Genomic DNA, 22935 nt, shown 5'->3' with positions numbered 1-22935 from the left:
CTCATTGGCTACAATCAGATGAAGGAAAGCTACCTGATATCAACCTAAGCAAGTTGAGCTTCCCTTTTCTGATTATTTGGCTATAACTTTTCATAGAATACAATGCAGATAATTGAACAAACTATGTTGCATTAAATTCTTGATTAAATTATCTTTCCATTGATAACATAATTTTATGGTACTATTCCAAAACAAAAAGTGATGTTAGTAGCCATCAAACCTCAAAAATACACTTTTCCTAAAGGTTTCCACAATTTTGGCCACTACTGTATTTAATCCCTTGATTAATCCTGATCCTCGTGAGTTTTCACAGCTTATTGGCATGCAGTGAAATTTCCATATCTAAACTCTAGCTATTGTACCTAGCACAAAGTCACTAATTCAGAATCTTCAGTTGTGGATATAATTGCTTATTTTGCACAATTTATTACATTTATATCTTGTCTTTGTCATAAAAAAAATACTTTCCTTGTTACACTCATGGAATTTCAATGATGTAGAAAGATCTGAAATGACCAAGATCGTGTACTGAAATTGCCTAGGTCAGCTAGGCAATCTGTTGAAGATGGAGAAATTTACTGATGGAATCTGGTGGAAACTTATCCATCAATTTCTCCCAAATGCAAGGCAAACCTCTCACAAAATATGAGGGTAAAACCTTTCTGAATAGTTTGTACAATTTCATTATATAGTTGCAAGCAGCATTTTAATTGTCATGATTCTTAATGAGAATAGAGTATTTCTGCTTGGCTATGCTTGCTTGTCAGAGTATTATACAGAGTACAGAATTTATAATCAAAGAACTTATGACAGATTGGCAGATCCACTTGTGCAAAGCTCCTCTATTTTTGCCAAGCCTGGCCTACACTATAGCTAGTTGTGTTGGAACTTTTTTTTTTTTTTTAAAAAATGTATATTGAAGATTTTTTTGAATGGCTAATGCTGCTGGATTAAATTTCCCTGAGTGATTTAGTGCCAGTTAATTTCTAGGATACTGACCTGAACCTTTTTTTAAGTGAAGAAAAGCTTCATATACAGCTCCATGTTTTGTAAAGATTTAATGGGCACAAGCATCATCAGAAGTGTTTTGATGTGTGTAATAAGAAGAATACGAGTCTCATTGGTAAATGGAACCTCCTGTGCAGTTCTTTGGAACCAAATTTCAGATGTATTTGGATATGTACATACAGTAGTGGCCAAAATTATGGAAACCTTTTGGGAAAGGTGTATTTTTGAGGTTTGATGGCTAATAACACCACTTTTTGTTTTGGAATAGTACCATAAAATTATATATCAATGGAAAGATAATTTAACCAAGAATGTAATGCAACATAGTTTGTTCAATTATCTGTATTGTATTCTATGAAAAGTTATAGCCAAATGACCAGAAAAAGGAAGTACAACTTGCTTAGGTTGATATCAGGTAGCTTTCCTTCATCTGATTGTAGCCAATGAGCATGAGTGTTTAGAGAGCCAATCAGGTGCCATCTTGTTTTGGCAATGAGCCAATCAGATCACAGTAGGATTCAGTTATTGATGTCATGTATTGAAGCTGAGAGGAGGACATTTGTCAGTGTGTTATGTGATCACTATCAAGTTGGTGGGGTTTTTTTGTGTTCTTTCATTTAGTGAACTTGTAAAACGTAATAAAATTAAAGTAATGGTGCAAAGAGTTGACTGGTTGCCCAGAAAGCGATGTAAAATAGTATTATTAAATGAACAAGGCTACAGTTATAAGGAAATTAGAAGAAAAATTGTTGGAAACTTAACCAAAGGTGGCATTTCTACTGTACACTTTTCTCAAAAGGTTTCCACAATTTTGGCCACAATTGTACAGTTCTTGTAAATTATTTTAAAGTTGGTCAGTAGCAAAGCCTTATATTCAGTACTCTTAATAAACCAAACTAGATGTTCTTGGGTACTGTCTTGTTTTTATTAAAATGGGTACTGTCAGAACAACTTGACCAGATAAAATATTCTACTGGGAGGAGATGCTTAAAAGAAACAATCTTGCCACCTGCTTCTGGGATTGTTTGTCATAATGACAAAAATAAGCAAAAATAATTGTTGCTTTTCAAGCAGGGAGATAAGTTATGGGTAGCTTATGTACTGTATGTAATAGACTGTGTATTGTTGGATACTAGATCTAATCCCCACAAGAGAAATCTTGAAATTTAAATTTTATTTTATTTTGGAAGTTAATAGTTTGTCACAGAATATAAGACAAATGTTTTGGAAACTCTTGACTGTAGCAATGATGGTATCTGAGAACAATTATTTGTTGCATCTTCCTTTGTAATGTAAGTACAATACCATTAGGGTAGGATCAGAATGAACAGAGAGTTTATTTTAGTCTTGAATGACATGGGTATATTTAGATGGCTGAGGCTTTAGTCAGATAATATTGTAAGAAATAAGAGTGGACTTATACTGGAAAGATTCTCCTGCCAGGTAGGACAGAGGTCCCCAATCTTTTGGACACCAGGGACTGGTTCCATGGAGAAAGGTTTTTCTGCAGATCAGAGAGTGTGTGGTTTTGTGTGCTGTCTGCATCCCATGGAGGGGGCTTTGCTTGTTTTTGCGGACCAGTTGCTGGCATGCCGTGGACCGGGATCGGTCCATGGACTGGGGGTTGAGGACCCCTGAGCTAGGATATAAGCCGTGGTGGCACAGTGGTTAGAATGCAGTATTGCAAGGTAATTCTGCTGATTGACAGGGGTTTGATCCTCACCTGCTGAAGGTTGACTTAGCTTTCCATCCTTCCAAGGTCGGTAAAATGAGGACCCAGATTGTTGGGGGGCAAAATGCTGAGTCTGTAAACCCCTTAGAGAGGGCTGCAAAGCACTCTGGAGTGATATATAAGCATAAAATCATACTGTGATAGTGGAGAAGCCCACAATAAAGAAATATTTCTTGTTTCTTATTTAACTAGTTTAAAGCGATGTTATCACAAAACAATTCCAACAAAATATACGAAAAATAGTTTGTTCAATGTGACGTGGGAGAGGGCAATCATATAATTGCCTTTGTCTTTTGATTACTTCCATGTTTTAAAAGTTTTAGCACTCACAATCACAAATGATTATATTACCTTTTGTTCCCTATAGAAAATCCTTTGAATTTGAAGATGCTTCAAGCCTCCAGTCATTGTATCCTCCTTCCCCAAGTGAGAATGGTACTGACAGTCAGCACAAGTTTGGATCTAAGAGCACTTTAGAAGAGAATGCCTATGAAGATATTGTAGGTAAGGACATCTTGCAATGATTAATATAGCTGCTTGATGTGGAGCAGCTGTAGTGACATGGCAACTTAGGGAAATTCTTTATTGTACTCAGGTGTTCAAGTGAATGTGGAATGGTCAGATGCATATACCTCATTTACAGTTTCGAAAGGAAGATGTTTTGATTCCCACTTTTTATAGAAAGCCCTAGATTAATATATGAAAATGGATTCTTGCGAAATGGAAGGCGAAACCTGTTCGTTTGGAATAGAATACCCCAAGAACCTGAACTAAAAATTTCAGATGCATATAGAAGAGACATATTAGTTACAAAAATCAGCATGTAGTGCAATCCTGTTTAGGAGACTGACCCATCAACCAGATGTTTCCATTGGCTAACAAAAATGTGTTCACTATGAGTGGACCTGTTCACTTGAAAAACCTCTCAGCATGAGGTGCTCTCTCGGGGATGGAATAATGGAAGAAGGCAGCCCCATTCACTGTCTCTATTCTATTCTTTCAGTTTCTTTCAAGAGATTCCCACTTTTTAGGGTGGACCAATCTAATTGGTTCTTCCCAAACCTGGATAAGTTACCCAATGGTTTTTCTTTAGGTCTCACAAATCCATTACCCAATCACAACACAAACATTTTTAAAAGGACTTTCTGATAAGGATAAGGAAAGAAAAAGTTTGGTTGGTTGAATTTAATACACTGCAACATGATTTAATAATAATAGTAAAGTTGGAAGGGACCTTGGAGGTCATCTAGTCCAACCCCCTGCTCAGGCAGGAAACCCTATACCATTTCGGACAAATGGTTGTCCAGTTTCTTCTTAAAAACTTCCAGTGTTGGAGCATTCACTGCTTCTGGAGGCAGGTTGTTCCACTGGTTAATTGTTCTAACTGTCAGGAAGTTTCTCCTTAGTTCTAGGTTGTTTCTCTCTTTGGTTAGCTTCCATCCGTTGCTTCTTGTCCTGCCTTCAGGCGCCTTGGAAAATAGCTTGACTCCCTCTTCTTTGTGGCAGCCCCTGAGGTATTGGAACATTGCTATCATGTCCCCCCTCGTCCTTCTCTTCATTAAACTAGACATACCCAATTCCAGCAGCCGTTCCTTATATGCTTTAGCCTCTAGTCCCCTAATCATTTTTGTTGTTCTTCTCTGTACTCTTTGTAGAGTCTCAACATCTTTTTTATATCACGGTGACCAAAACTGGATGCAGTATTCCAAGTGTGGCCTTACCAAGGCATTGTAAAGTGGTATTAACACTTCATATGATCTTGATTCTATCCCTCTATTAATGCAGCCTAGCACTGTGTTGGCCTTTTTGGCAGCTGCAGCACACTGCTAGCTCATATTTAGGTGATTGTCCACTAGGACTCTGAGATCCCTCTCACAGTTACTACTATTGAGCACTATACCTATGCATTTGGTTTTTCTTGCCTAAATGTAGATAGCAAAATTTCATTTTGTTAGATAGCGGCTTATGTTCAAGTCTGTCAAGATCCTTCTGTATCTTAAGCCTATATTCTGTAGTTTTGGCTATTCCTGACAGTTTGGTGTCGTCTGCAAATTTTATGAGTTCCCCATCTATCCCCTCATCCAAATTGTTGATGAAGATGTTTTCTGCTTTCTCCCTGTTGCTTGTCACCTTCTTGCCACTTTCACCCACTAATGCAGTGGTTCTTAACCTGGGTGATATCGCCCCCCAGGGGGCAATTTTGTTTTTCAGGGGGCCGATGGAACGAAAAGGGGCGACGCGGGAGTAAGGAATGAAAAGGGGGCAATATGGGGACGATGGAGCGACAAGTTTTGAGGACACTTTTGAGACTTTTTCGTACAGTGAATGGCTTTATATCTGTCGTACAAAAACATTAGATCGCTTGCTATTAGTGGATTGAATTGTGTTTTCAAAATGTTCCTCCAGCTAGCTTCAGTACAGAACGCCATATGTGAATACGCATCACTTATCTTCATGCGCGTTGCGCAGCAGCCTCTACCCATACAGTGGCACACCATTAGCCAGAATATGGGAGATATGGGAAAAAGACTGGAAATAAATTATTTGCATTGAAATGTCCTGATGACAATTTTAAAGAAAACAAAAAAAGTGTTTGCATAAATTGAAGAATTATTTCCTATGTTGTGATTGAGAGGTTATGTTGGGGGAGGGTGGCGATGACAACTTCCTCATTGGCTCAAGGGGGCGATTCGTTCAAAAAGGTTAAGAACCACTGCACTAATGGACCAATCATTTCCTTCACTTTTTTCTTGTTTTTTACATGTTGAAAGAAGCTTTTTTTGTTATCTTTGACATTGATAGCAAGCCTTAGTTCATTTTGAGCCTTGGCTTTCCTCACTTCATCTTTGGAGGCTCAGGCTATTTGCTGATATTCTGACTTAGTTATGTGCCCCTCTTTCCTCTTTCCACTTTCTATACTTGTCCTTTTTATGTTTCAATTTGTCAGAGAGTTCTTTATGCAGACATGCTGGTTTCTTTTGAGAGCTGTTATTTTTCCTCTTTGTTGGTATTGTGCTAGACTGTGCTTTTATTATCTCATTTTTCAAAATTTCCCAAGCTTCTTGAGTTGTTTTCCCCTTGAGGATTCTCATCCATGGAATCCTTCCCAAGCCCTCTCTAAGTTTATTGAAATTAGCTCTCTTGAAGTCCAAGACTCTAGTTTGACTGTATTCTGTTGCTTGTGTTTCCATAATGTTGAATTCCAATATTGCATGATCACTTCCTTCCAGGGTTCCTATGGCTTCAACACCTTCTATCATTTCATCTCTGTTAGTGAGAATTAGATCCAAAATGGCTAATCCCCTAGTTCCCTTCTCTACTTTTTGGGAGACAAAGTTGTCTGCTAGGTTTGTCAGGAACCTGTTTGATCTTCCACTTAAAACACTTTGTTTGATCAGCTGCATTTCTTCTGGATTAAGTAACTTTTCATAATTTCTGCATCATCTGAGGATGATTAAATCATGTTTTCGGCATATTTTTATGACTATAATATTTGGAGTTTATCAGTGCTGTTTGGGATGAACATTAATCTTACAAGATAGTTATTTAGGTAGCAAGCTCACGGGTAGCCAAACTTTAATCTGTGTAAATATCTTCTGTAACTGAAATCTTGAATCTGAATTGCTATAGATGAACAAATCCACTATTCTTCCTTAATTTGATATGCTAAACAAGATTCTTTGACTCAGCACTTGTATAAAAGTGTATTACTTGTGATGATCTTTTGCATACCTTTTTTTTCTTCCTCGTGTTTCCCTGCAAGTGCAGGGTTATTCCCCCCCCCCCAGATTCTGGTGTATGTAGATTCTTTGATTGTGATAGGAATTGATTGACTGGCTTGTCCATCACCAAGCCTGGTGTTGTGGGCTGAGAGAGAATGACTGATTCAAAATCACCCAGCTGGTTTTCAAGCCTAAGGGAAGACTAGAACTCACAGTCTCCTGGTCTCTAGCCTGGTGCCTTAACCACTATACCAATCTGGCTCTCATCTTTTGGATACTACTCATAACTTAAACAAGTTTGTTTTAATAGCAATAAAATTTAGGGATATATGTATTGCCCCATAGAGCTTTATAGCACTCTCTTGTGGTCCTCATTTTACTGTCCTCTAAAAGACAGAAGGCTGAATCAACTTTGAGCTTTGTCAAGATTGAACTCCAGGCTGTGGGCAGAGTTTGCCTGCAATACTGCACTTTAGCTACTTCACCACCAGGTTAAAGAACCAGAGTACAGATAGTCCTCCACTTACAACCCCAGTGTGATCGGGAATCTCAGTTGTTGAGCATAGCAGTCGTTAATTAAGTGAGATGCCAAATGATTATTTCACTTAACAATTGCAGTCCCAGCATTCCTAGTTGCAATTGTTAAGTGACTGCATGGGTTGTTAAGTGGAATGCGAGAAAGAGGACCTGAGCTGCCAAGGTGTGGTGGGGTGGGGAGAGAGCCCAGGCTTCCCATTTAATCCAGTAGGCCTGGGCTCTCTGCCTGCCCTGCCAGGGAGAATGAACATAAGTGCCATTGCTCTGGAAGGCTTCGTTTCTAATTGTGATGTACTAAATTATTGATTAGGTCTCATTGAATTGGTTCCAATTTCTTATATTATGTAGAAAAAGATCCTCCAAACATACCTCTCCCCAGAGACATTCTCACTGCTTCCCCTTCTTTTACTTCCCTTACATCAGTGGTTCTCAACCTTTCTAATGCCATGACCCCATAATACAGTTCCCCATGTTGTGGTGACCCCCAACCACTTACACATCACTGGGTGCCAGGGGCGTGGCCAAAGAAAAGGGGGAAAAATGGCGGACAGCCTTGTTTGGCGACCCCCGTGAAATGGTCGTTCGACCCCAAATGGGGTCCCGACCCACAGGTTGAGAACCACTGCCTTAGATTCTTGATCATGATTATTTTTTTCCTCCGTTGTCAGATCATGTTACACGCACAAGTCTTCATTTTCTTACTGAACTGACTAAATGGTTCTTTTTATTCTGTAATCTTAGTCATTGTCTCTAACTCCATTAATGAAGATCTTTCTTTTACTCAGTGTCCAGTTTTCTTAACTACTAGGAGAAGCATTGCTTTAATAGTTTCTATTTGATTTTCTGCCCCTCTCCCTTCTCTGACGCGTTTGTGTTTATTTGGCATTTCTCTTCCCATATATGGTTCTATTCTTTGAAACAACACAAGCAAAACTTTGCTAGCATGAAGAATGAGAGCAATGCTTCAGATAGCTGTGCATTCTTATGCATTTTCTTCTTTCTGATATAGTGGTATATACCATGATCTTTTCTGTTCACTAGGTCACAATATCTTGTTTCTGGATGCTATAAAACAATCTTGAAGTTCATTGATTGCTCTTGTTCAAAATAAATTCAGATTCATTAAAAAAAAGCAAATACATACGCACCATTTTAAAATGCTAGCACTCATAACACAAAGTTTAGTTCATGTATGTAATTAAACCTTTTTTGACTTGCTATGAATTTATGTATTACAATTAACATAATGATTTCAGAATGTCTCTACAAAATTATTCTGTAGTCAGTTAGTACTAAGAAAGTAAATTAGAGTGTGTACTTGAGTGTACTTGAGTCTATTGCATGAGATTTACGTTAAGACAGGAGCCTGTATTGATGGTCTCATCATTAGTTCTGCCGTGTGAAAGTCAAACTAAAGCCAACATTTTCACCCAGCATAAAAAATACATCTTATTGCCTATGAGATTGTTGGCATCCTGTTAAAATGATTAACTACATGGTAATTAAATACTTAATGATAAAAATAAATGAATTATGAATTGTTTTCTCTTTGTATTAAAACCCTTCCTGTCTATAGTAGTTAGGATTTAAACTTCCTTAGAGAAAAAATTCTATTAATATCAGGCCTATAAAAGAATCTGCAATTATTTTCTGTCGATATAACACGTTTGAAATCATTCTTCTGCATATATTAAATTCTATATTCTTTCTCTTCATTTTCTTTAGGGAAGTTTATTATAGCAATGTGATCTGGTGACTAGGGCTGTTATTATTCCCATCCTTTTGACTCATATCCAAAGATTAATACCAAATCAGAAAAAATATTTCTCCTTTGCTATATTCCAGTGCTATTTTATTGAATTGTATGTTGATAATTAGTTTAATAATAGTACCTTAGTGGATGAGAGCACTATATTCTTTGAATTTCCTCTCTGTGCTAATCCTTAAGGTCATTTAAAGCAATCCTATGTTAGTTTTATTCAGAAGCAATCTCCACCGAAGTGATTTCTCTCAGGTTATCCTATATAAAATGGATTTTACAATCAAAACTCATTATAATTGTAAAAAAAGCTGAGATAGGGAAAATGTTTAAGGAGAGCAAAGCAATTTTGACATTTTAAAAATACAAAGTAATGGCACCTGATAGAAAGGAAAACTTTCTGAAATAAAAGTTGCTCTATCTGATTCTGAAAGATGAATAAAATTCTCAGTATTAGCTTTATGATAAAAACATATTTCATTTGGAGCTAAAAACGATCATTCCACCAAAATATCAAAGAAACAGATTTGGGCACACAATGGGCATTCTTGACATAATCCAGCTTTCCCATAAATTACAAAAAGAGAAGTTAATTGAAATTGAAAGGAAAATGGGGGAAAGAGCCAATTAAACAGTGTTGCCAGTGGGAAATTCATATTCCAGATACTACTGAAGATACTTTTACTGTGAAATCTGTCCAGAAATCTCCACTAGTCACTGTAATTTTATTCATATTTTGTTAGATTTTTAATATTGTGCCTTATTTATTATTATAAATAATTCAAGCTGGTGAATGTACAGTACATAAGTACTCCTTCCTGTTCCTGTTTTCCCCATAGGTGAGGTGGGTTGGGTTGTAACAAAGTTCAAGGTTACCCAGCCAGCTCTCATACCTAAGGCAGGACTAGAACTCGGAATCTTCTGATTTCTAGGCTGAGACCACAACCACTATAACAAACTGGCTCTTCTTTGGGTTCTTTTGTCCATTTTAGCCCCTAGAGACAGACTTGGTATCATTCAACCTTTCCTAAACTCTCCTAATTTGTTGGTTTTTATTTGTTCCCATTCTATTTATCAGAAACTACCAGAAGTACCGAGTTTTCCCCAAAATAAGACCCAGTTTTATTTTATTTTTTATTTTTGCCACCAAAAGAGACACTAGGTCTTATTTTCAGGGGGTGTCATTTCCACAGTCTCACCTCGCAGCAGCGGCACCGACAGCCCCACCCAGCTGGCCCACGTCTTCTGCAGCTAAAGGAAATGCTTCTGCAGCTGAGAATGGAGCTCCGGATTGACGCACGCGTTGCCCCTTGGCCTGCATTTCACCATCAGAGCCCTTCCAGAAAGACCTCTGCAGTCAAGAACTGAGCTACGGATTGAATCTGTTCTTGGCTGCAGGGACTTTTCGGAAGGCCTCTGATGGTGAGATGCAGGCCGGGGGGAATCCGGAGCTCCATTCTTAGCTGCAGAGGAATTTCCTGAAGGACTTGACGATGAAATGCAGGCTGGGGAGCACTACAGAAAAAGTGGGCTGGTGAGGCAAGGCTCGCTGCCTTCCTGTGCACCCCCAGGGGGTGGGGCAGAGATGGCAGTGGGGGCTTGTTGGCTCCAGGGCTGCCCCTTGGTTCTAAGGCTGAGTGTGTTCTGGCTTTGATGGCCCTTACCAGTAGATCAGTGTCACACCCGCTCACTGACTTAGCTTCGTAGTCACCAGATTTCCCTTTCACCGGGACCGAACCTGCCTGCGTAGGATAGTGACAGCCGGCAGAAGCATGGCCACCGGCAGTGCTGCCAATCTCTTCCCCTCCCTTCATCCCTTCCTGAGGTGTTGATTCATGGGAGGCCTGGCTGCAACAATAAGGTGTGGGGTGCATGGGGCAGCTCCACCCCCCATACTCCTGCCCTAGCTTGATTTTTAGGCATGCGTCTCACCCCAAAACTGGGGCTTATTTTGAAGGTAGGGCTTATATTAGGCCTACCCCCAAAAATCAAGCTTGGGCTTATTTTGGGGGTAGGTCTTACTTTCAGGGAAACAAGATACTTAGTCTGAGTCCAGAGTTTAAATAAAAATGATGTTCATCATATACTATTCATTACTTTTGGAGATACTCAGTAAATGAATAGAGTGAGGAAAATTCTTATGTTAAACTGATGGCTGAAAGCTGGAACAAAAAATATATTTTCTGCATGTCTATGTACGTGACTAGATTTTGCTGAGCTCTCTTTCTGAACTTGTGCAGATTCTTAGTAGAAACTAATACAATGTTTGCTTTTCCCATTCATACAGTACGTAAACTAACTGAGAATTGAAACTTTCTGAGGATTTAGTTATTTGAAGCAAGGATGATTGTGTTGGTTCACAGGAAAGTAAACTGGGAATCCATAGCTCTTTAATACTAGCCAAAATATCAGGCGAGGCCTGGCAAGATTTCTGTTTCCCTCTCCTTTCTTTTATATATAACAATTGGATTTACTGACTTCAAGATTCTAAGTTGCCAAATATCTAAATAGCTATATGTTGGGTGTTATAGAAATATTCAAATAAATAAATATCCTTTTGTTGAGATTAGGCTGAAGAGTGGGATCAAGGTTAATATGGTGAACTTTGTACTCTGTACTCTATAGATTTTTTTTCTTAGCTCACAAGTTCATATGGCTGTTTACTGTAGGATTCATGTAATGCTGTTTTAAAATATCTACACATTGTTTGAAGAACTAAGTGTTTGTTTTCTGTGAATCACCATGTATTTAAGAACTGCTGACTGCAATCCAGCTGGAGGGACTTGGGGGTTGGCAAAGTTGGAAGTTAGAATAGCTGTAGAGGTTCTGTACAGTAAGTCCAGAGATACACTGCTTGAGAGAGGCTTACAGTTGTCTGTCACACTAAAAACCATGTAGCTGCGTCAAATTATCACATATCACATTAGGAAGTTAAGCATAGAAAGGGTGTGAGAACAGGGAGGATTTACAATAATTCCTCTTAAGCTAACACTGAAGCTAACGCTATTCCTTTGTCCATTGTCACTTGTCTTGGCCTCAGTGGACTATGGAAAAGAAAACTGCACGTAATTGTTAAATTATAGCAATTACTAGATTAGTTATGATAATATGGAATATGAGTGGAGGAACTGAGTAAAAGGAGGGACATATCTTCTTTTTATTCTTTATCCTAGTGCTGCAGAAGCTTTTTAGGAAATGTAACCTTTAATAACCAATTCTATATGTTATGAAAGATATCTTTATGTGCAATTTAGAGCAATTCTTACAGATTGTTTGAGCTGTACAAACCCATTGATTAGTTATTAAGCTAATTTGTTGTTTCTTAAACTTACCTTGAGTTTTTACTTAACTCTTCCACCCTCATTCTTCCCATTCACATATTTTAAAGTCTGTTTGAAGTCTAAAATTATATCTTCAATTACCTTAGGCTCAACTTTTACCTGGTCAGTTGTTTGTTTTACAATGTATTTCTTGGACTTTATCTAGGCAGCTAAAATCCACCATTTCCAAGTCTGTCCACAACCTTACACTAGGAGCCCTGTATTAGAAACTACCTAAGAAATAAGTTATTTATTTCCAGATCTGCTCCTTTTATGAGAGCCAAAGTAGGAAAAAGTTTTTAACTGCAGCATGGAATTCCTGCTCCTAGATAAAACTGTGACTTCCTATAAATATACAAGGAATGCAGTTTTTCTCAATCCCGTTTTTCACTCTTGCCTCCTATTACTACTTAGTTTTGCCTAGAGGTAGCTTTCCATCTGACATGTTTCACAGCCAACGGGATGGGACATTTTACACTCTGTCTCTGTCCTAAGGGGCTGGGTGTATTTTTCAGTATGCTGAAGGAGCACAGTGAGCATGAATAACATTAGTGTTTAAATCACACAGCACTGGGTTATATTTTTTTCTCTGCAGCATGGTTATTGTATTACCATAGCTTTCTCCCTCTCTTCATCCCCATGGCATAGTCATCTATCCCTCTGGATAGTCAGTCCTTCCCAACTTTACTGGGTTTCCAAAAGGCAATAAAGACTTAACGCTCTAGGAAATCTTTGTGGATGTAATAGTTTAGCCTATCCTCAGGGTGGCATTCTCACTGGATATTAATCAGAGTGATGTGACTTTTTAAACTCTATGCTTGGCATTCTATATGCTACATAGAGCCTATGGGAATGAACAGAATAGAAGCCACAATGCATGAGTAAGTAAATAACTGTACATATCAACTTTCAGAATTAAAAATAGTACTTACCTCTATGTCAGTGGTTCTCAACCTTTTTAATGCCACGACCCCCAACTGGTCGTAGTCGTGGACTACTCAACCGGTCGTAAGTTGAGGACTACTCAACTGGTGCAGCACCGTTTGCAGAATGGGACTTTTGGCGGGCTCAGCAGGGCAGAGACAGCCTGGACAATTCCTATTGGCTTTTGAAAGCCAATAGAATTAGACTCTATTCAAGAGAGTCTATTCTATTGGCTTTCAAAAGCCAAAAGAATAAAAGGGAGTATCACAGCTAAGGAAAAGGGGGGAAAAATGGTGGACTGCAGTTGTTTGGCGACCCCCGTGAAATGGTCGTTCGACCCCAAATGGGGTCCCGACCCACAGGTTGAGAACCACTGCTCTATGTGCTTTCTAATGTACATTTTTAAATTCTTTCTTCTAACCAGCAGAATGTGTTCTGTCTCTCAGGCCCTAAAGGTGTCATCTTTATTGACATACAGCCAAACAAAATGTCCATATGATAATTTATGCATGTTTACTTCATAATGTCTGAGTATCTTTTACAGTGCAACTCTGGAAAAGACTTTAAGGGCCACATTCCAATTTTTATGTGGCCAAAGTTAAAGTAGATCAAGAAAGAATAAGCAAGAAAAATTCAAAATAAGCAAAGGAATCAAATGTCTGTTGCATCCTTATTCTGAAATAAGCAAAGGACATCTCTTCAAAAAGCAGCTCTTTTATATGTCTGTATAGAAATTGTTCTTGCTAGATTTAGTTTAATTCAGAAGAACATTATATGATTACAGCTTGTGTACAGAAAATGAAACAAGTAACCTCCGCGTTTTATTTTTCCTGGCTTAAAGAAATAGTGCTTTCACCATCAATGAAAGCACTATTTTTTCCTATAGAATGCTGGGGTAAATTGCAGCTTGCACTGTGTAATCTCATATATACCTTATTCAAGTTTATATCAAGTGACGCTCATGATGCTAATTCCATGATAAGAGAATAACAGACTGCAACTTCTTAAAGAGAATTAAACTTATACAATCAGCTCTGATTTGTACTGCCAACTTTCTGGAGCTTCTGAAAATATATTTTTTTTTTCATTTTTATTTTCCCCATTTCTAGCCATTGTCATATAGCAGAGAAACAAAATATCCTCTGAAAAAGACATTTATAATTTTTGCCTCATGATGTACAATATGTGTTAGAATTTTATCAAAGGTCTCCTTTGATGAGCTTCTATTTACATTGCCAAATCCCTGTAATCATCCTTTTGTTACTGTACTTGCACCTGTAATTTGACTTCCTATAAAATCAGTTGTGCAACCTCAGCTTATCACCCTTATGGGTTTTTCTGGCAAGGAGGGTAGACAAAATACCAGTGTAGAATGTTATACTTAGATTTATACCCCATAGCGACTATGCTGTTATTAAAGCTGATTTGCTGAATAGGCAAATAAATATCTAAACTGTGCTTGATCGAAGCTGGGTGGTGTCTCTACTCCAGACTCTGCAAGTTCCAGTGAAGTCTATACAACTGCATTCCATCCTTCTGAGATAATCATCGAGGACTGCCAGTGGAAACATTTTGTAGTGCAGCAGCAGCAGTCCAAACCTTTTAATTAAAACAATCCTAAAATATTGGTTTATAGAGATAAGTGATAATGTTTAACATGCATAAATCATCCGGAGACAATAGTGAGATGGCCAAGTTTACAGATGACACCAAATTATTTAGCATGGTGAAACCCAGTAATGCTTGAAGATCTCCAACATGTTTCCAGAATTTTTGAATTGGAGGGACAATGGCAATGTTCAGGATAATGGGCATCCCTTAAGGAATAAAATCAAAAAGCTTTTCAGGCATCAGTTAGAAACTTTAGGCAAAAGCCATCCAGGCCAGCTTGGGTGAGTCCCTTTTTCTCCGCCCTCTCAGAACAAAGGCAGTGGCAAACATTAGGTCGACATTGACTCAAAGGCATGTTTGTGTGCATACTCAAATACGTCCAACAAATCCCGAGAGTTTGGGAAAGTTGGTTCAGATAAAAATGGCTATCAGATTTGATAACTAGAAATGTATGAAATGTTAACCAATGTTTTTTTGTCTTGTTTAACTATCTGGTCCTATCCAGCTCTTAGCAACTTTATAGGCAAGTGCTCTCCATATTAATCAGTATAGAACCTCTTAATGTCCTTAATAATCTCGCTACACATCCTCTTTATGACCTGTTTTCCTTGTTACCTTCTGGGAGGAGGCTTTGTGGTATCTGAAGCAGAACATCCAGATTCAGTCACAATTTTGTTCCATATAACAACCTTGTGAACTCTTTAAGTTTCTTCTTTCCGCTATGTATTCAAAATGGACAGTGATTAATATTTATATGTATTTATATATATGCAGGGCATTTTTTCTCATAGAATGCCAGAACAGAGTTCCGGCACCTTTTTTGGATGGAATCTTATAGGGTAGGCAAGGTGGGTTGTATGACGTGTATGAGTTCCAACACCTTTTGTTTTTTTAAGAAAAAAAGCTATGTATGGGTGTGTGTGTGTGTGTGTGTGTGTGTGTGTGTGTATTTGTGTATGTATATCATATATATCACGTGTATCACATTGTTCTTGCTACATTTAGTTTAATTCAGATGAACATTATATGATTACAGCTTGTGTACAGAAAATGAAAGAAACATTGCATACCTTGAATCAGACCTAAGCCTTTTATTTTTATTGATAATTCAAGCTGTTTATTGCTATATATGTTTAATGGTTCATTTTTGTTTTTATGTAAATAACCCAAGAATAACACTGAAATATAGGAGTAATACATACTATATGGACTGGAAATGTTTATATAAATGGTACATTTTATATAAATTTTAGCAAGTCATGTTAAAGCTTATGTAAAAGAAAGCAGAGGTGGAACAACTCTCTGCTTGGTTTGTAAATAAATGCACTGTTTTGCTTTTTGCTTTTTTACTATTTTGATTTGAAAAAAAATGCTACTACGTTAGAAAGAAATAATGAATGGGGTTAGTGGGAGCAATAACCAGATTAGAAGGCTGAATGTGTGAGAACTGTTTCACTGAAAATGCCAGTTTTGCAGATGTTATACCCTTCAATATTGGTAATAATAAAGCGGAGAAGATAAGCTTTATCTGTTCCAGGGCCATCATAGCTGATAAATGCAAAACTAGAAAATATCTGGCTTTGATAACTTTATTTTAGTGTTTTCTTTTGCAGGGAACCAATACTTACAGCAGCTCACTTTTTAAGGTTCAGAATAGAGACATTTTTCTTTGTGTCAGAATTTCCTGCAGCTCTTTGGTGTCCTCTAATGGTCATCCAGAGTTTTGCAATCCTGATACGATACTGCAATTCCATGTGTGGTGGGTGCTTTATGCCTTACGCTATATCTAATCATTAATACTGGGAAAGATAATTGGATAAAAGAGATTTTCAAAAAGATGTGGTATTGCCATTACAAATGTTGTGTACAATTTATATCCCATACTTATACCCAAATAGTCCAAGGAGTCATAAATAGCAGTATAATTTTCTCTTCATAGGAAAGGGTAGAGAACTTTCATATTTGCAATCCAATACATACTTATTCTTTAGAAAGTATTCACTGAGCTCAATAGCGTTTCTGAATAAAGTCTCGTATGTCTGGTTCTCTTTAAAACAGTTATGTGCTTAATGTGTGTGTGCTTTAAATTCATGAACAAAGCTTGAGCTGTAGAGGCTCAGAAAGCAATCTTGTGAAATCTTTTTTTTTTTTTAAATGCACTGTCTTTCATAGCCAAAATCTACTCCAAGTACTTCCAGCTGCAGTTGAAAGATGAGTCACACTGGAAGCTGAGGAGGTTTGCTATTAGCCTTTCTCTTAGTTCACATGATTTTTTTTTCTTTAACATTCCTATCTGCTTTTCTTTTCTTGAAAAAAATTGTAAAGGAGATTCACCCAAGGAAAATCCATATGAGGATGTGGAACTGAAAGCCCGTAATGCAGGCCGAAAATCACAACAGCTTTCTGAAAATTCCCTGGATTCTTTGCACAGGATGTGGAGTCCACAGGACAGGAAGTACACAACACCTCCACAGGTAATAATAAATGTACTGCACTGCATTAGGTTTTATTTGGACTGTATGTTGTCGAGTATTGTATTTATTTTCTTTTTGCAAAAAAGATCAGCAACAGGAGAATAGCTAGACAATTTAACCATATAGGTATATTAAACTGAGAAAGGGACATGACCAAAGAAGGACATTTAACAACTTTAATCTAAAATCTTTAATATGTATTAACTTTTTATTTGCTGTTCTTTTTTAAATGCTGATATGGTATTGTGAAATTGCTAGTATTCTGTACATAAACTTTTTTCAGTCTTGGAATTCCCAGAATTAGTTATTGAATGCCCTCTAAAAACAAAGGACCAATGCTTGGTTTTCATTTTTTGTTTTCTATAATTCATATGCAGCCCTCTCATACTTAATGTGCACTACGAAGATGCTAAAAATAGCAACTAATAAAATATAATTAGCTTGGGAAATAATAGAACACAGCAAAACTTTCCATAATCAGCTGCTTTACTCCTCACCCCCCCAAACCCATTTTTTTTACTTTATAATAGCCATTCCAATCTTAATTATATTAAAATGTCTCAGTATGATATATTTCCAGATAAATTTAACAGAAAACAATGGGATGTACTGTATTTCCAAAGAAATGCCTTCAGTAACCTGGAAGAGTATAAAGCATTTAACACACAATAACCTATTATAAAACCATTGAATATGTATCTGGCCTAACTTCCTGATTCCATTCAGTTTTATATTTCTAAATGTAAATGTACTTTAACTTTCAGCTCCTCTGAAACTGGACAAGTGTCATTCAAGAACTAAAAATGCTATTGTCTGAGATCTGATGTTTTAAAATGTATACTACATGTGAGGGATAGATTGAAGTACGTGAACAATTGATTCTAGCTTTCAAAATCAAAGGGTTACTTATAGCAGTTTTTCCATGAATTCCTATTCAGAAAAAGGTCCCATTGAATTTGTGGCTTTGTAACTTTGGACTACTTTGTATAAGTATTTTTGTATTCCCCATAAAAGAATGTGAGGCAATTGACTAGTTTTGTTAATATTCTATTTTATTTTATGTGCATTAAAAAACAGTTGCTAGTTCATAATTCATCTCTCTCGGAGATTGTTATTAAAGCACCAGCTTTTACAATCAAGCAAAAATATAATAAAAGAGAAAAAAAGAGAATCGAACTTCAACATAACGAAAAATAAAATATCTTTTAGCATATTGTTTAAACCAGGGATGTTTTTCACAGCCATCAGATATAGCTTGTAGGTAGTGTAGAAGGAAAGCTGTGTTAGCCAAATCAGAAGGAATCTGATAGCACCTTTTCCAACTAACAAATTTTATTAAAAAGCATATGCTTTCAGGGATAAAAGCCCTTTATTATGAAAAGGTGCTATCAGACCCTTCCTGATTTTTAGATAGTAGACAAAAAAGCTTGCTAGAGAATGATGTAAAACAGCAGTGCCATAGAAGAGCCTGTTCAGTCAGATGCAAATCCCATTAATGCAGCATGTTTATATGTAAATAAATAAATGAATGGGTTCAAAATTTCATAAGGACATAATGCCATATCGTCTCCTGTTTCCTTCAGCTGGTATTCCTGAACATTCTGTACCGACCCTGAGATTGGAAATAATACATACCTATCATGATATTAATTGTCTGTCTCCCTCTTCTTCAAGGGTTTATTTCAAAGACTCTGTGAAGCAGAATCTGGAACTCTGCCCTAAAACAGCAACTTCTAATTGCTCTTTTATTCCCTATTCAATAGTGCTTCTTTATTTACTTCTTTATTTATCTATTTATTTATTGCAATAGCACTTAGATTTATATACTGACCCATAATGCTTTGCAGTCCTCACTAGGCGGTTTACGACATCAGCATATTGCCCCCAACAATCTGGATCCTCTTTTTACTGACCTCGAAAGGATGAAAGGCTGAGTCAACCTTGAGCTCGTCGGGATCGAACTCCAGTCTATGGGCAGAATTAGCCTGCAATACTGCATTCTAACCACTGCACCACCAGGGCTCTTCCTTCCTTCCTTCCTTCCTTCCTTCCTTCCTTCCTTCCTTCCTTCCTTCCTTCCTTCCTTCCTTCCTTCCTTCCTCCCTCCCTCCCTCCCTCCCTCCCTCCCTCCCTCCCTCCCTCCATTTTTCATATTTCTAAACCGTCCATCTCCTTCAGAGACGGGTATATAGAATCTGTGCTTTCAAATCCTAATATCTAATGGTTTGCTTTACTTACTGAATTACTTCCTGCTTTATTTTCTGTTGTTGATTCCTCTGTACTTCTGTGCAGCCTCATTCCTACAGTACCGCAAAGTCTTTATACTAATGTAAAATGCAGTTTTTGATTCCATGTCATTTCTGCTTTAATGCAACAAATTCCTTTTATTGAATATTCACGGAAACATTTAAAATAATATAGTTGGAGGTGTACATAGAGTAGAAACTAACATGTCATGTCATATGGTGGCCTGACTGACAGCTCAGATGACCAGGAATTTCTTCATGATGTTTAGAGGGAACCTCTTTCTTTGTGGATTCTGGTACTGGCCTCTGGAGCAATAGAGAATAAATTCACTTTGTCTTTCATATGACCTCTCTTCAGATATGAAATGCTATGTATCCATCCTTAACTATCTCTTCTCTATAAGTTAATGATAAAGAGTTTCTTTTACGATTTCCTCCCAGAGCTTGATTTCCAACACTTTACATCTTTGTAGCCATTTTCTGAACCTGCTTTAATTTAACTATGCCCATTTTGAACTATGGTGCTCAGAATGGTTTACAATGCACCATATGGATCTAATCTCAGAGAATAGAAAGGAATTTCCCATGATATGCATTCTGGAGTCACTGCATACCAGTAAATAGTGGCATATGTATGGCACATGTAACACCACTATCCCATGAGCTGCACTGGCTGCTGGTGTGTTTCTGGTGAAATTCAAGGTGCTGTTTTTCACATTTAAAGCCCTACATGGCTTGGGACTGTCTTTTTCCAAGAGTTTCTATCCATCCAACTTGATCCAAAAGATTGGATCAGTAGATCCCATCAGCCAAAGAGTGTTGCCTGGCAGATGAGTTTTTTCTGCTGTAGCCTTATGGAATATTCTTCCCTCAGAGACTAGAATGGCCCCAATCCTACTGGCCTTTCACAAGGCTTTAAAAACTTGGCTGTGTATTCAGGCCTGGGGCTCAGAATGTGTTAAAGGCCTCATTACTCGGCTTTAGTATTAGTTGATTAATCATCACGACTATTGTTTGTACTTTTTTTTATTTTGGGGGTGTTTTTATAGTTTTAATTTTTTTTAAATTGTTTTATCATTTTAAAACTGTAAGCCATCCAGAGTCATTTGGTTGAATTGGGTGGCTATAGAAATCAATTAATCGATCAATCAAAACTAATGTAGCAGTTTAGCAACTGTGTCAGATTATTAACTTATATTCAACATGTTTCATTTTCTATTAATTAAGAATTCAGTCAGGCCTCTTCATTCTTTTCAGTAGCTATAATTTTATTTATTTTTTCTTTGTAGCTACCTTTAAAGCCTAGCAGCCAGTCCCTAAGAATTGGAAACTGGTCAGAAAGGAAAAGCCATCGCCTGCCACGTTTACCCAAGAGGCACAGCCATGACGATATGCTCTTGCTGGCCCAGCTTGGCATCCCTTCCTCTCCTTCTAGCCTGAATGATGACAGTTTGAGTACTACAAGTGAACTTCTATCTGTGCGCAGGGCTCGCAGAGTTCCAAAGGTACAGTAATGGCTACTGCTTCCTCCTCCTCCTCCTTCTTTTTCTTCTTCTTCTCCCTCCCTCCCTCTCTCTCTCTCTCTCTCTCTCTCTGTCTGAATTATTCTTGTAAGTAAATTGTTGGATAATTTTACACTTTTCCTTCTCAGTTGTAGACTGAGTAACTATTTCAGAATGTGAACTACCTTTCCTACTTTGAATCCAAATAACTCTCCATCAGCTGTTCAAACAACATACCTCATATTCATTTAACTCCCAAAGAGCCAGGATTATTTGTGGCTAATTGAAAGCTAATTAGCTGGGTTCACTGATCTAGTTTTTGTGTTCACAAGAGAGGCTATCCAATTAAATGTGCCATGTGAATAGGGACAATATGGCTATGCATAATAATTATTTGGATAAGTCCATAATGCTAGGAAAATGGACGGAAAGAAAGAAAAAAAGGACAGTAAGAGAAATTGAATTGATTAGGGGTGTGATTGGAAGACCTGAGGGGCCAGATTTGGGACAGATCATCCTGGAGAAGGTCTATCCTACCAACTTGTTGGCGCACAATCAAGGAATCCATCAGTGAAATTAAATACTGGAAATACTGGAAATCATTTGAAACAAGTAAGGTCAGTCTTTAATCTGATTGAAACTATGCTACATTTGGGGTCACTTCTATATATTATTGAATCTTGGAACACCTATTGTAGAATCTCTTTGGAATGAATTTTGAATATATGAAAACATGTTTCTCATATTTATATTTAACAATCATAATAGTTTCAAATGAAGGAGAATTTCTGCTTGATTTACGTTTGTCCTGAATTATTGTATGCAATGCCAGTGGTTCTTTGCTTCTTTTACAGCTGGTACAGAGGATCAATTCTATCTATAGTGCAAAGAGAGGGAAAAAAAGATTAAAGAAGCTTTCAATGTCCAATATTGAAACAGCATCACTACGAGGTACAGCACAGAAATCTTTTGGATTTATAGGAAAGTATTGATTATCAGTTACAGAAATTACTGTGATTTGTTAGGTAGTTCAGATTCCAATCTTTCCTGTGACAAACACAAAGTTGTAAGATTAAATGCTTGTTTCTTTGCATGTGAAGGATATATGAATAAGTTATATTTTCTGACGCAAGTCCTTGATCAATTCTTTGTTGTTGTTGTTAATTGCAAAGTCGTGTCTGACCCATCGCGACCCCATGGACAACGTTCCTCCAGGTCTTCCTGTCCTCTACCATCTTCTGGAGTCCATTTAAGTTCACACCTACTGCTTCAGTGACTCCATCCAGCCATCTCATTCTCTGTCGTCCCCTTCTTCTATTGCCCTCAATCTTTCCCAGCATTAGGCCCTTCTCCAGTGAGTCCTTCCTTCTCATTAGGTGGCCAAAGTATTTGAGTTTCAACTTCAGGATCTGGCCTTCTAAAGAGCAGTCGGGGTTGATCTCCTCTAGGACCGACCGGTTTGAACGCCTTGCAGTCCAAGGGACTCGCAGGAGTCTTCTCCAGCACCATAGTTCAAAGGCCTCAATTCTTTGGCGCTCAGCCTTTCTTTACATACACCCAATTATTAGTGCTGGAATAACCTGAGGAAAGCTAGTGTAGCTTCACAAATCTGTACTGTGTAAAGTGAGGAGCAGCTGGTTTTCATTGTGCCTTGGAATTCATCCACTAATTTCTGCAGTGGTAGTCCACAAGCATGCTTATGGTGAACCAATATATTCAATTATCTATTTATTGTGTGAAGCACATAAATACAATAGCAGGATTTATTAACTAAACCTTACAGTATGTTTTTTAATATCTGTTAATTCTGCCTATAACTTTTATTTGAATTCTGCCTGTGTATATACGTGCCAATGTAGAAGAAATGTCAGAAACTCCAAATGAAGCTTATTCCCAAGCTATGTGGATATAGCTGTTTAGGGTGAAGCTTTAATCCTGCTCTTGAAGAAGGGAGACCTGTGTGATAGTGCTGATGTAGATGTGGCTATTCCTCATAGCAGCTGGTGGTGTGGGTGTAGTTATTTGCTTGACTCAGAGCATTTAACTAGAGTGTACACCTCTTCCTTGAACGTTTTGAAAGCCGCTTGCTGGGAATGAATC

General features: G+C 37.6%; 1 protein-coding gene across 4 annotated transcripts in view; it reads left to right on the top strand.

Moving 5' to 3' along the window:
• Positions 1-22935, top strand: part of DENND2B (DENN domain containing 2B) — a 155423-nt gene that overhangs the window by 92029 nt on the left and 40459 nt on the right. For all 4 annotated transcript variants that reach the window (XM_039350205.1, XM_039350207.1, XM_039350208.1 and 1 more), the window contains 4 exons: positions 3108-3244; positions 16939-17087; positions 20623-20838; positions 21690-21786. In XM_039350205.1, the coding sequence (XP_039206139.1) occupies positions 3108-3244; positions 16939-17087; positions 20623-20838; positions 21690-21786 (599 nt within the window). The remainder of the gene's footprint in view (positions 1-3107; positions 3245-16938; positions 17088-20622; positions 20839-21689; positions 21787-22935) is intronic.

Source organism: Crotalus tigris, unplaced genomic scaffold (genome assembly GCF_016545835.1).
Source record: "Crotalus tigris isolate CLP2741 ecotype Arizona unplaced genomic scaffold, ASM1654583v1 scf7180000018308.1980950, whole genome shotgun sequence".
Classification (NCBI taxonomy): domain Eukaryota; kingdom Metazoa; phylum Chordata; class Lepidosauria; order Squamata; family Viperidae; genus Crotalus; species Crotalus tigris.
The sequence above is the reverse complement of the archived record's forward strand: the minus strand, read 5'-3'. Positions and strand labels throughout refer to the sequence as shown.